Here is a 14,651-nt window from a genome sequence, read left to right as displayed (position 1 = left end):
AGCGGCCGCGGCGGTAGAGGCGGCGGAGACGGTTTCTCCATCTTCCCCCCCTCCCCTTCCCCCCTTGGAGTTTCCCTCCCTCCCTCCCTCCCTCCTTCCCAGTCTGGGCACTGGGGCCTGTGACCGCTTCGTTAGCGGAGAGGAGGCTGCCAGTCCGCTTTGGCGGGCCTGTGCCCCGCGCGTTTCTCGGGGCCTCCCTGCTGAGCCTGAAGCTCATGCTGAGAGGGACACGCAGTGAGAGCGGCCGAAGCAGCTTTGCGGTGAGAGCACGCCGGGCCGGGGTCGGGGCAGGGAGCCTGGTGGCGGGTAACGCCGGACTCGAGGGTGTGTATTTTTTGGGAGGACTGACCTCCTCGGCTTCCCGTAGAGCAGGCGGGCGGGAGGCGTGTGGATGTGTGAGGGGGGTGGGGGGCGGAGCGGGGTAGCTCTCGGTGCGGGAGGGGGAGGAGAGCGTAGTCCCGGTGCGCGCGGAGGGGGCGGGCTCTCGCGCCGCCGCTCAGGGGCGGGGCCGGCGCGCGCGTGCGATTGTGGAGAAAGGGGCGGGGCTGGGCCCTGTGCGAAGTGCTGTTTGCGGTCGACCACCTCTCCTGTCTTCCCGGGTTGGGCGGGGCCTCGGCTGGGCGGCCTTGCACTGGCCTGCTGGGGTGAGGGGACGGCCTGGGGGGTCTCCCGCTTGTGGCTTCGGGGCGCGGCAGGGAGGGGGCGTGAAGTCCGCCTTCCTCCGCCTTCCCGGGATCCGGTTGGCCGGAGGGGCAGTATGGAGCGGCTATGCCACTCCCCCTGGCCGTCCTCCCCCTTCCGCGGGTTTCCGCCTCCTTGGCAAGTGAGGCGGGGCTCGGGAAAGCCCGCTGTCCGGTCTGGCTGGGAGTCGCGGCGCCTAGATCTGCCCCGCCCTACGTCTCTTTTGGGTGGGAGGGGCCCCCAGACTGCAAACTGTGGAGATGTCTGGGCTTTCTCTTGTGGCTCAGCCATGCCTTTTGCCTGGGGCACGAGGGTCAGGTGTCAGAGCTGTTGTCTCTGCTTTGCTTGGTGCAGCATGGATGGCACCATGCAGCCTGGAGAGTGGGATCGTGGTCCCCGCCCCTCCCCTCTCGGTTGTAATTATTGGGGCGAGGTGCTCAAGGTCCTTTCGTTGCAGTCTGCGGTCGAGTGCTGCTCGTGCTGAGACCGTGCTTCCGCAGCGGTGATGGTGGGGGGAGGGGCAGAGACTCATCAGAGACTAGAAATGTGGCCGGGGACAACCTTTCCTGGAGTTCCCTTGATGTTGGGTTACCGTGGCTGTACGGGGCGGGGTTTCCTCTGAGCCAATGGGATGGTGGGTAGTTAGACTTCGCCACTATTTCGGTGCCTTAGAACTTCAAACCCAGTTAGCCAAGAAAAGGATGTGGAAACTCCTCTTCCCAAGGCTGAAATTTAGAAAAGGAAGGGTTGAATTTACATTATATTAAAAAAAAAAGATCTTTTATAAAAGATGGTGATTTTTTAAAAAAACTCAGACTTTGAATGAAATATTCCAATTTCTTCAGCTTCTGCATTTTTGAATGCTTTAATTGTACTGGTGGTTCTGTTATTTAATTTCTCAAATAAATAAGTTGCAATTTAGGTAGCTTCAGGTGTTCTTGAAAAGTCTGGTTGTTTTATGTAATGCTGTTAGAACATCTAGACCACTTTCTATTTATATTCTATAAAACACAGTTCTTGCCCTATTTTTTTTTTACAGAGAGTAGGGTGAAATCGAGGACTAGTGTAGCCTTGTGTATGTGACTTACGTAGTGTTTCCCTCCAACCTGTACTAGGAAATTGCCTTAGGACATTTCAAGTTTAATGAACCAGTTTAATTGAGGGTTTTGTTCTGAGTGGAGACATTATCTTTTCTTAAGAGAAATTACTTGTGTTTTCGATATTTTTCATGAGAAATTAAGCAAGGAAAAAATATGTTTATTTATGCACTAATATCTGAGCAAGCCCTCTGGCTAATTAGCTGAACTGAAGTTAAATTCTAGATTTGTGCTTTGCTCAGTTGGGGCTGAGAGCTTGGTGCCGTGTGCTATACTCATGTGAAGAGATTAAGTCTCACCTTCTTAGCTAAAGAAGTAGCAATGGCAACAGTAGCTTTTTAGTTTGGTTAATGGTGACTGTGGTAGAACTGGTGTGGAGACAGAAAACCTGGGTGTTTTTCCTGATGCTATAAACTGACAAAGTTTGTGAAAATAGTGGAGAATTTACCGTTGAGGAAAGTTTGGTCAACACATAGTTCTTCCTACCATTTGCAATGCTGTGTGCTGGGAAACATAAAAGGTCTAATTCATACCCTTAAAGAATATGTTGGGACTTCCCTGGTGGTGCAGTGGTTAAGAATCTGCCTGCCAATGCAGGGAACACGGGTTTGATCCCTGGTCCGGGAAGACCCTACATGCTGTGGAGCAACTAAGCCAGTGCGCCACAACTACTGAAGCCCACGTGCCACAACTACTGAAACCCGCGAGCCACAACTACTGAGCCCGTGTGCCACAACTGCTGAAGCCTGCGTGTCTAGAGCCCGTGCTCCGCAACAAGAGAAGTCACCGCAATGAGAAGCCTGCGCACCACAACTAGAGAAAGCCTGCATGCAGCAACAAAGACCCAACGCAACCAAAAATAAATAAATAAATTTATTTATTTATTTAAAAAAAAAAAAAAAGAATATGGTGTCTGTTGGCGAACCAGGGTCAGAAGTCCCACATAGGCTTTAAGAATTCAAGTAAGAGCCTGGATATGCTGTATTAGGAAAGTTTTCATAAATGCTTTTTCTCTCTCCAAATATCAGTATCATATACTATAGTTTTGTCAGAGTCAGAGACCCTAGAGAGATTTGCATTTTGTAATTAGGAAGGTTTCACCTAAAGAGTAAAAAAAATTTTCTTTTTTTAAGGAAGGTGGTGTGTAGTAATTTGATAAAATTCCTGGCAAAGCATAGTCCTGTTTACATCTTAAGTGCAAACAGACAAGATACTGGAGAGCTATGCAAGGCAGATGTTAATGGCTGTGAATTTTAGTTGGAATTAAAAGATTATGTCCATGGCATTCAGTAATCTAGTGCAGTGCTTTCAAAGGCTTTCTTACTCTTCTGGATAACTCCATCAACCAAAAGTTTGTTAAGCTTTATTTTCTGAAGATTCTTATGTAGATGATGTTAAATGCTTTTTCAAACTACACCCTCTGTCTCCTTGAATGATAATAAGAGAACTTACATTTATGGAGCCCTTTACTACCCCCCAGGCACTGAGTTAAGTATTATGCATTTATTAATCTGTTTAATCTTCACTACAACCCTGTGTAGTGGGTACTATGAAATCTGTGTTTTAAAGATGAGGAAACAGTGGGAAAGAGAAGTTAGACATATGCTAAGTGGCTAATCCAGAATTCGAACCCAGACATTCTGGTTCCAGAGTCCACGCTCTTAACGCTATACTTCAGCTGCCTCTTGTCTAAGGATAGTAAATGGAGAAGGAGCAGTGTGGGGTTTTTTTTTCTTTTTTCCACTTTTGGTAAAACATATATAACGTAAAATTTATGATTTTATCTATTTTTAAATGTACAATTCAGTGACATTAAGTACATACACATTGTTGTGCAGTCATCACCATCATCCACATTTTGTTTATCTATTCATGTGTCGATAGACGTTTGGGTTGTTTCCACTTCTTGGCTATTGTGAGTAATGCGGCTGTGAATATGGGTGTATAAAATATATCTTCAAGTACTTGCTTTGAATTCTTTTGGGTACATACCCAGAAGTGGAATTGCTAGGTCATATGGTAATTTTATGTTTAATTTTTGGAGGAAGCAGCAATGTGCTTTTTTTTTTTTTTTTTTTAATATTTATTTATTTGGTTGCATTGGGTCTTAGTTGTGGCACGCAGGATCTTTGTTGCCGCATGAGGGATCTTAAGTTGTGGCATGCAAACTCTTAGTTGCGGCATGTGGGATCTAGTTCCCTGACCAGGGATCAAACCCAGGCCCCCTGCATTGGGAGTGTGGAGTCTCAGCCACTGGACCACCAGGGAAGTCCCCAGCAATGTGCTTTTGAAAGCACATTGGGGAAAAAGATTGGGATTCAGATTCTAAAGGTAAATTGAGTCAACATGCATTCTTTTTTCTTTCTTTTTTTAAATTTATTTATTTGGCTGTGTTGGGTCTTAGTTGCAGCACATGGGATCTTTCATTGTGGTGTGCAGGTTTCTCTCTAGTTGTGGTGCGCAGGCTGCAGAGCATGTGGGCTCAGTAGTTGCAGCGCACGGGCTTATTTGCCCAGCGACATGTGGGATCTTAGTTCCCTGACCAGGGATTGAATCCGCATCTCCTGCATTGGAAGGCGGATTCTTAACCACTTGACCACCAGTGAAGTCCCTCAGCATGCATTCTTTTTTTTTTTTTTAAATTTATTTAATTAATTTATTTATTTTTGGCTGCATTGGGTCTTCGTTGCTGTGCGCGGGCTTTCTCTAGTTGCGGCGAGCGGGGGCTACTCTTCGTTGCAGTGCGCGGGCTTCTCATTGCGGTGTCTTCTCTTTGTTGCGGAGCACAGGCTCTTGGCGCGTGGGCTTCAGTAGTTGTGGCTCGCGGGCTCTAGAGCACAGGCTCAGTAGTTGTGGCGCATGGACTTAGTTGTTCTACGGCATGTGGGATCTTCCCCGACCAGGGCTTGAGCCCATGTCCCCTGCATTGACAGGCGGATTCCTAACCATTGCGCCACCAGGGAAGCCCTCAACATGCATTCTTTTTTTTTTTTTTTTTTTTTTTTAGATGGAAAACTATTTTATTATCCCTTTACACAAACACAGCTAAATTACATGAATACACCGTAATCACACAGCTAATAAACCTACTCAGGACTGTTCTTCCCTGTGACACACTCTGTTCACCTTGATTAGACTTACAAGACAAAAAGTTAAATGTCTCAAAATGATGGAGAACAAAAAGATAAGACCATTTAGGAGGGTTATTTGAAAATAAGATTCTTCATTTATTCACTCATATATAATTGGATTTCATTTTAGTTCAGTTGTATAAATTGTAGTTTTTCATAAAACCTTGGTCCAAATGCCAATTTGGATTGGGGAGAAGAAAGTTATATCACTTAGGAAAAGTAACCATTATCTTTTCCCTAATCTTCAACAGACACAATACAACATGTATAGCTGCTGCAACATGGTACACATCCTATGTACTGGAAGAATGCTAAGATATAATTACACTTCTGAACACTTGGTCAAGGCTTTACATGCCATTATCTCCCTAAGTTTCTAAAACATTATAAATTGTTTGCCATCATCTACAACATGACAGGAATTTTTAGGAAGTCTTTGTGCATGATTTTAATTCCTAATCCCTGGCTATTTAGACACGATGACAAAATATCAAAATCACTAAAAATGATGGGACACTTGAAATCAAACAAGAGATCCTGGCTCAATTAATGTCCTGGGATGAAGGCTGTGCGACATCCACGGGCCCCCGGCAGTAGGGGCAGGTGAAGGACCTGGTCAACCACTCATTGATGCAGTTCCGGTGATAGAAGTGCTCGCAGGGCAGAGATCTGATGGAGTCCCCACACATAAACTCCAACCAACAAATCACACACTCCTCCTGGATCTTTTCTTCAAATCCATCTGTTCCGTACACTCCTTGAGGCAGGTGCTTTTTAAGGCTGATTCTTTGAGCTAACCTCACTTGTTCCTCTTCCGTCAGCTGTGCTGCTTGGTGAAGTGGGCTGGGTGTTGGAAGATGGATGGGATTTGGAACTTGTTCCGGATGTGGTTCCTGATCCCAACGTCTCGTCCCGCCTGGGCCCACCCAGCGGGATGGAGACTCAGGAACAGAGCTGTCATCCAAGATGCTGGATTTGAGGCAGTTCCCCATCTTTCAGGCCTGGGTGTGAGATCTGTGCACCCTTCTGATGGTCCTCTCTGCAGGAGTTTCAACACACCTCCTTTCAACATGCATTCTTGACCACCTTTTTTTTTTAATTGAAGTATAGTTGATGTACAATATTATGTAAGTTGCAGGTGTACAACAGAGTGATTCACAATTTTAAAGGTTATTGAGCATCTAAAATAGCTCTGGACTGACACAGGAAGAGTCTCTGTTCCCAAGAAGTTTACATTCTTAGAAGGAAAGGTAAATACGCATATAATATGATTTTACTACACATCAGTGTAGGTTGAATGCACAAGAGTCAAGTACAAAGAGCTGTAAGGAATTCAGAGGGGAAGCCCACCTTTTGGTGGGAAAAGGAAGAGGGGGCACTGAATGAGAAACAGGAGGGAGGAGTCTGAAATCATAGATCTAGTTTAAGGGAGTTGTTAGATTCAAAATACCCCCAGAGAGTGCTTTGGAATGTTAGAAGGGGTGGCATTGTATTGAAAATGGCACATGAATTGTCTGTCTTCCAGAGTTTGTGCATCCTGTTCTCTTCAGTTTGCAGATGTGATTGCTTCTACTGCTTTGGAATGTAGTTAAGAATTACAGTGAAGAAATTATGGACTTGGCATAACTTGTTGCTGTTACTCTGTCAAGCTGAAGATATATTATTAATATGGTCAGCTATTGTTTCCTAATACTTCTTTTCTTTCACATGCCTTCCTGTTTCTGCTACTTTAATAAGTGAGTAGTAGAGGTAATATTTTAGGATTTTAATCTTTTTCTTGTTACAGTTTAAGTAATTAATTCTGGGTGTTTGTTTTTTGTTGAGGTTAAGGTCAAATAATGAAATTCATCTAGCAGCATACTTGGGTAGTCTGAATCAGGGTTCTGCCATTATTACATTATATTCTTTCCAAATATTTCAAGGAGTTTTGTTTTTCTGACAGGCATCTTTCTTTTTAAATATGAATTTTAATTGTTTTTATACAGTTATCTGTTCGATTGTCTTTTTTTTTTTAATTAATTAATTAATTTTATTTTTGACTGTGTTGGGTCTTCGTTTCTGTGCGAGGGCTTTCTCTAGTTGCGGCAAGTGGGGGCCACTCTTCATTGCGGTGCGCGGGCCTCTCACTGTCGTGGCCTCGCTTGTTGCGGAGCACAGGCTCCAGACGCGCAGGCTCAGTAATTGTGGCTCACGGGTCCAGCTGCTCCGCGGCATGTGGGATCTTCCCAGACCAAGGCTCGAACCCGTGTCCCCTGAACCGGCAGGCAGACTCTCAACCACTGCGCCACCAAGGAAACCCCTGTTCGATTGTCTTTTAACAACACATTAAAAAAAAAAAAACCTTTGACTTTCTTTAGTTTTGTAACTTTCTTTTGGGGTCTGTTTCTTCAAAAGACATGCTCCCCCCAAAAAACAAAAACAAAAAATCACACGAAAGACATGCCCAGTGGGATTTGTTGTCAGTTATAACCAAATGCAGATTTTTTTTTTTTGTCCTTGTGTATTTGCAGGTCAACAACCTGATACTGGTTTTCGTCAGGGAGAGCTATACAGTGGCTCACAGTTCATCTAGATTGGGACTTTACTTTCTTGATAGCCTCAGTGCCTAGGACAATGCTGGCACACAGGTGATAGATAAGTAGTTTGCAGCCTGAATTCAAATGGCATTTTAAAGTTTGCTAACTAGAGGATACCTCTGTTTAGTTGGCAGTTGGCTTCAAAATTAGTTAGGCATTTATCGGTAGCAATTTCTAACTGATACATCTCTTTTTTGCCCCTCCCTTCTTTTGCTTTTGTACTCCTCACCCCCTTTTCTGTGTGTGTGCCTGCATGTTACTTGTATTTATCATCTTCGTGGCAATGGATGTTTCCTCAGTCCTGCTGGTATCCTCCAGGTGCCAGGCTTATTGACTTGCAGGCTGTTGAAGGATATACGGAGCCACAATCTCTTCTTATCTGCAACTCTGAAATGCAAGAATTTTTGTTTGTTTGTTTTTTGGTAAGTTTGGTTCCACAACTAATTTAGGGGGACAACCTGTTCTACGCTGTCCCACTTGGTGCAGAAATGTGAATGTGCTTGATTATAGAGAGCTACACTATGCACCATATTAGCTTTCCAAAATCTAAACAATACTGATAACTCTCAAATTTCTGTCTCTCCCTGGGGACCTCTCCTTTGTACTGTTGATGAACAAATCCAGGGGCCCACTTCATATTTCCTCTTGGATATCTAACAGGCATCTTTGACTTCTCTCTTTTTCACACGTGGTCTATCAGCAAATAAATACTATTTGCTCTATATTCAAAATACTATCCAGAATTTGACCAACTTGATACCACCCCCTAGCCCCCAACTACAGCAGTGAGTGCCACTAACATCTCTAGCTTGGGTTATATCAGTAGCACCTTAACTGTTCTCTCTGCTTTGTTATTGCCCCTCTTCAGTCTGTTCTTAACATTGATAGCAACCCAAGTGATTCTCTGCTTAAAACCCTCCAACGGCTTCCCATTTCAGTCTGAGTTCTTATTATGACCTATGAGAACAAACACGGTATGCTCCCTACCTACCCCCAACTCCATTACCTCTCTGACTTCATTTCCTACTAGTCTCTCTTTCCTCCATTCTGCTCCAACTACATGGCCTATTTGCTTTTCTCGGAAAATACCAAGCACATATGTATATCAGAGTCTTCGCGTTTGCTGTCCCCTCTGCCTATAATGGTTCTTCTACTGATTTCCACATGGGTAACTCCTTACTTCATTTACTCAAAAGTTACTTTATATTACTGAGGTACTCTTTGGTCACCCTTACCTAAAATTTCAAAAATTCTCTGCTTTTTCTTCTTAGCAGTTGTCACTGTCTGATATGCTGAACACTGTTTATTATCTTGTTGTCTATTTCTCCCACTAAAATGTAAACTTCCTGAGGGAGGAGAGTTTTGTTTTATTTACATCTATATCCCTAGCTCCCAGAACAGTTCCTGGCACATAGTATGTGCTCAATAAATATTAGAGGATGCATGCATGTGTGAATGAAGGGTTTGGTTTCCATCACAGCAAAGCACTATGCTAAGCACGGTGGAGGATACAAAGATGGTTAAAGGTTTGTGTGCCCATGTCTGTGTAGGGGCAGAAATATAGCTAATAGGATAGAGGCAGTATGAGGTGAGTGACACATCTACCTATCATCTTAAGAACTACCTTGCGTTCTATTCTTTATAATGCTTTCTTTATAGCTTCAGCTAGTGTATCTTCCGTTACACTTAGTCTTGTTGTTTTATACCGTTCCTAGTTAGTTTATAGAAACCTTGTCACACAAACTAAATGTTAATGTCCTTGAGAATAGGTATACACAATGATTTCTTTCTTTTATATTCCCTTACTATTAATACTTAATTTTTTAAAAACCTCCAAAAATATTTATTTATTTATTTATTTATTTGGCTGCACCAGTTCTTTTTTTTTTTTTTTTTTATAAATTTATTTATTTATTTTTGGCTGTGTTGGGTCTTCGTTTCTGTGCGAGGGCTTTCTGTAGTTGCGGCGAGCGGGGGCCACTCTTTATCGTGGTGCGCGGGCCTCTCGCTGTCGCGGCCTCTCTCGTTGCGGAGCACAGGCTCCAGACGCGCAAGCTCAGTAGTTGTGGCTCATGGGCCCAGCTGCTCCGCGGCATGTGGGATCTTCCCAGACCAGGGCTCGAACCCATGTCCCCTGCATTGGCAGGCGGATTCTCAACCACTGTGCCACCAGGGAAGCCGCTGCACCAGTTCTTAGTCGCAGCACATGAGATTTTTAGTTGTGGCATGCGGGATCTTTAGTTGTGGCATGCGGGATCTAGTTCCCTGACCAGGGATCGAACCCGGGCCCCCTGCATTGGGAGCATGGAGTCTTAACCACTGGACCACCAGGGAAGTCCCTAAACTTTTCATTTTGAAATAATTTTAGGCTTAAAAAAAGTTGCAAAAAATAATACAAAGAATTGCCATAGTACGGTGATCAAATCAGAATGTGAACATTGATATAATTATTAATATCTTTTGAATTGAACCAAATATTTTCTTGTCCATATTCTACCTATAACATCAGTGTCAGTCAGACCCAATTTTAGTTTTTGAGTTTCTTTTTGAGCAGTATTAACTACTTGTAAAGATTTATATTTAATGACTTTATTCTTTATTAGAGGTCTTCAGAAGAACGAAGAGAAAATTTACTTATTTTCTTTTTAATGGAATAAACTCATTTTAGCTATTACCGCTTATACATCTGACCTGTATTGTAGGATATTGATGATCTTAGTTATCCTATATCTTGAAACGTTTTGGTCTTTTATCATCTTAGGAATTACTTTATCATTACTCATCAATTATTCCCAACTATGCTAAAAAAAAAAAACCCAAAAAACAAATAATAAGAAAATGGAAGAATGATGAATTGCCTAGAAGGATGATGCAGTAGTAAAATAAGTCATCACTACTTCACTTTTCTTACTGCTTTGCCCAAAGCATTACAGCATCTTTCAAGAAAGTGTACAAGAAGTTGGGGGATGCCATCTTAAACATTATGTAAGATGTTACCATTTGAGGTGAAAAGGATATGACAGTTCTTTACACTACTATTTTTACAGTTTTTTTAAGTTTTCATTCAACATGTTTGATAACCCGTAATCTTTCGTTTTCCTCCAGTAATGGCAAAGAGAAGAAAACTAACAGAGGAAGACGTTTCACAGTTATTAGAGGAACTAATAGATGAAAGCACTGCAGCAGATAGCAACACTGTAGGCTGTAATGATGATGGTAGAATTGATTGTATAAGCCAAGCTGCAGACTTTGAGTCTTCAGGTGACAATATCCTAGGTGAATTTTCTCAAACTGAAGAATTTATGAGTGGACAATATATTTCTGAGGGCGGGGTGTGGGCGGGGAGCATGATGTCCTCATCGAGGAATCATTCAACAGGAAGGACTTCAGAATGCAATACTTTCTTTCTTTCTTTCTTTCTTTGGCTGTGCCGGGTCTTAGTTGCAGCACGCCGGAATCTACGTTGTGGCATGCAGGATCTTCGTTGTGGCATGTGGGATCTAGTTCCCTGACCAGGGGTTGAACCTGGGCTCCTTGCATTGGGAGTGTGGAGTCTTAGCCACTGGACCACCAGGGAAGTCCCCAGAGTGCAATATTTTCAACAAGAATCCAAACCATTCCAATTTGCTAAAAGCATGTACAATGGTGTTCTTTCATCTTTTATGATGTTTTTATACCAAAACTTACATGATGTGGTTTGTAAGTGGACAGATGCCAAAGACAGGTGTGTGTACGGAGGTGACTATAAGGAAACATGTAGAAATGAAAAAGAAAAATCATTGGATTGATAGTTTAATTGGTATTTATTAGTCTAAAACTGAGAATGCTTGCATTTGTGGAGCATAGAAGATGATCGTCCTCTCTTCAGCAAAATTAAGAAGTAAGTTTTCAAAGTTGTGTTTGATCATGTGAGGGGGAAAAAAAAAACAAAACCCAAAAGTGACAATAAGCTAGAACTTTACTGGAGATTTACCTGAAATTTAGAATCAAAGTTTATAGAATGGCTATGTTCCAAGTTCATCCATGACAGTTGATGACTAGTCAGTTGCATTGTAAAGAATAGTGCCTGTTTTGGGTATTTATATCTTCAAAATGAGGAAAATACAGAATAAAAATTTGTATTTGCTGTTTAAATTCTTTTTTTAAATTAACTAATTAATTTATTTTTAAATTAATTTATTTATTTTTGGCTGTGTTGGGTCTTCATTGCTGTGCACAGGCTTTCTCTAGTTGTGGCGAGCGGGGGCTGCTCTTCTTAGCGGTGCGCCGGCTTCTCATTGCGTTGGCTTCTCTTGTTGCGGAGCACGGGCTCTAGGCGTGTGGGCTTCGGTAGTTGTGGCGCACGGGCTTAGTTGCTCCGCGGCACGTGGGATCTTCCCGGACCAGGGATCGAACCCGTGTCCCCTGCATTGGCAGGCGGATTCTTAAACACTGCGCCACCAGGCAAGTCCTAAATTCTTACTAAAATTTCTAATAAAGGTGTTTTTAGCCCAAATGATAAATGATAATGTAATGATAAGTTTTTGTGGTACACTGAGGGTTAAAGGTGAATCACATGTTGTAAAGAAAGCAGTGTTATTGTCTGCATATACAAAATAATTGTCCTGAGTCACCTTGTTAAAAATTGTTGTCACACTGTAGTATGACGTAACTCCACCAAAGCTCACAAAAGGTATATGTCAAATGGGATTGTCATTATATTACATTGTTTCTCAACCTTGGCACTATTGATATTTTGGGCTGAATAATTCTTTGTTGTGGGGGGCTATCCTGTACACTGTAGGATGTTTGGCAACATCCCTGGCCTCTGTTCATGAGATGCTAGTAGCACCCCTCTCCTGGAATTGTGACAACCAAAAATGTCTTCCAACATTGCCAAATGCACCCTGGGGGCAAAATCTCCCCAGGTTGGGGGACCACCTCATCAGAAGAATGTGAAACTACTTTCAGGGGAGGCTTGGGTATCAGATATTATGGTGTTTTGAGAAGAAGGGGTTGTTAATTTTGTTGAGTGATTATTCTGAGTAGTATGGGAAATATAAATAGATTGACTTTTTCATTCTGGAACACTTTTTTCATTTTCTAGCAGATTTAAATCCAGAAGTGGATCTTTGGACAGATTTTGAAGTAGACTATGGCAGGCAGTTTTACTGGGTTGAAGTAATTACATTCACTTAATGCTTTGATAAAAATTTCTTTGCTTTTGAAGAGAAGCCTTCCATTTTTTCAAGAGTATTCATTGAAATAAACTGGCCAGGGCACAGTTTTATGTGATTTCATGTGATGTTAAGCACCAGGAAGAGAATAATTTCAGATTTTTTTTTTATTATATAAATAAAAGAACTTTAAAGTGTGCCTAATTCAAGATAATATCAACACAAAATCAAGAGGCACTAAAGGGTCAACCATAAATTAAATGCATTTCAAAAAGAAAGTAGCGTGTAGACTTAAAACCCTCCATAATAAGGTGGTTTGTTCCATACACACTGTTACTTTGAGCTTATCTTGACTGAAATAATTCTATTGTTTCCATTTAAGCCAATTTGTGAAATTTAATTTAAATGAAAAGATTCTTTAAAGTTGGATTTTCCATTTGGATTCTAATAATTATGGAGAGATGTCTGGATTTCTAGGAGGCCAACTCTTTATTGTGATTAAAGACATTTAGGTTGTAAAACTAGAAAGTTGGTTTTTATTTTTCTTGTTCTGAAAGGATTAGCTTTTACCTCTGCCCTTCTAACATTTGTCCGAAACGTGTCACATTCGCTCGTCAGTTGTCTTGCCCTGCTCCAGAATACTCCCCTGCAATATCAGAATTATCCTGCTCTACTTACTTTATTTGGGAATTATGATTTCTTTGCATGATGATTTGGAGCTATTCCCACTTTTTATTATAACACATGGCCAGATGACTATGTAGTGTTCTGTGCCATTGTTTGTTCACATTAGTCTCTCTTTACTAGTTTCTATCCCTCAAAGTGCCTTTTTTTTGGCTTTTTAAATTCCGTCTTCTTAGACTAGTGTTTTGATAACAGGGTAAGCTTCAAATCTGAAACAGTTGGAGACCGTAGTGGCAGACGAAAATCATGTCAGCTGAAGCAGGGCTTGAAAGTAGTTTTCTGTCTGACTCTTGTGGCTCCATCATCTGGCATTCAAATACTTATATTTCTACTCCAGATTGATCATGTATTCCAAGGAGAAAGAGTCTATCTACCGTCTTGTTGCTTTAACCAGCTATGTGACCTTGAAAACGTCACTTAATTTCTTTGAATATTAGTTTGCCTCTAAATAGGAGGCTTCTGGGTGTGCTCATGTGACAGGACTGTTGTGAGGAGCACATCAACTAATAGCAGTTAGATATAGAAGACTTGGTTGCTGTGGATCAGGAAATGTCCTATTCAGTGCTGGAGCCCCAACACTAAGCACAGGGCCTGGCACTCGGGAATTCTTTGTGGGGTGAATGAATTGGCAAAGATTTTAAATAGCTGTTTATTGCCTGTAAGTCCAAAGTTACTGTAATATTTTAATTTCATCCTGTATCCCCCTATGCCCTAATCCATCCCTAATTTTCAAGATATAACTAAACATTTACCTTCTCCGTAGACTCTTTCTCACTGTACACACTTCTTCTCCCTTTCAAGTTTCTAGTGCTTATTAGTACCACTTGTGAACTAGTTTGTATTGTTAGCTTTTCCTCCCAAGATTTGATGTAATTTTATAGTTGTCACACATATATACACACTACCTGGATTTTACCATTACCATTTTTACAGTACTTCCTTTATCATATATCCATCTATCCATTCTTCCATATATTAATCCAAACTGATTTCTTGATGGTATTCTAAGTACATTTCAGACATTAGTACACTTTCTTTTTTTCAGGCCCTTGAAAGTGAAAGCGTGGTGTCCTGACCACTGGACCGCCAGGGAATTCCTTACACTTTCGTCTAAGTACCTGAGCATGCATTTCCTTATCTAGAGTTCAATGCTTGTTTGTAGCCTTTTCCTTTTGATGCAGATTTACATACAGTGAAACGCACAAATCTTAAGAGTACCTTGTGTATGTGTTGAGATCACCCTGTATATATTCTGTAGCTTATTCTTTTCACTTCTTATGTCCAGGACAGCTTTCCTTGTAGATGAACCTTAATCTTTCTAATTGC

At 41.9% G+C, this 14,651-nt stretch overlaps 1 protein-coding gene across 7 annotated transcripts in view; it reads left to right on the top strand.

Annotated features, from left to right (window-relative positions):
- Positions 1-14,651, top strand: part of SIN3A (SIN3 transcription regulator family member A) — a 66,022-nt gene that overhangs the window by 4,128 nt on the left and 47,243 nt on the right. For 2 of the 7 annotated variants that reach the window (XM_082452610.1, XM_082452605.1), the window contains exon 1: positions 105-260. The exons of 1 other annotated variant lie outside the window; for it this stretch is intronic. Coding sequence is in view for 1 of the 6 variants with exons in the window: in XM_082452611.1 (XP_082308737.1) it covers positions 216-260 (45 nt within the window). In the remaining 5 variants the exon portion in view is untranslated. Of the gene's footprint in view, positions 1-70; positions 325-14,651 lie in introns of those variants that run through there. 4 more of the 7 variants (XM_082452611.1, XM_082452606.1, XM_082452609.1 and 1 more) reach the window with 4 other exon arrangements.

The sequence above is a fragment of the Balaenoptera physalus genome, assembly GCF_965194825.1.
Source record: "Balaenoptera physalus genome assembly, chromosome: 2".
Classification (NCBI taxonomy): Eukaryota; Metazoa; Chordata; class Mammalia; order Artiodactyla; family Balaenopteridae; genus Balaenoptera; species Balaenoptera physalus.
Note: the sequence above shows the minus strand (reverse complement) of the source record. Positions and strands in the feature narration are given on the sequence as shown.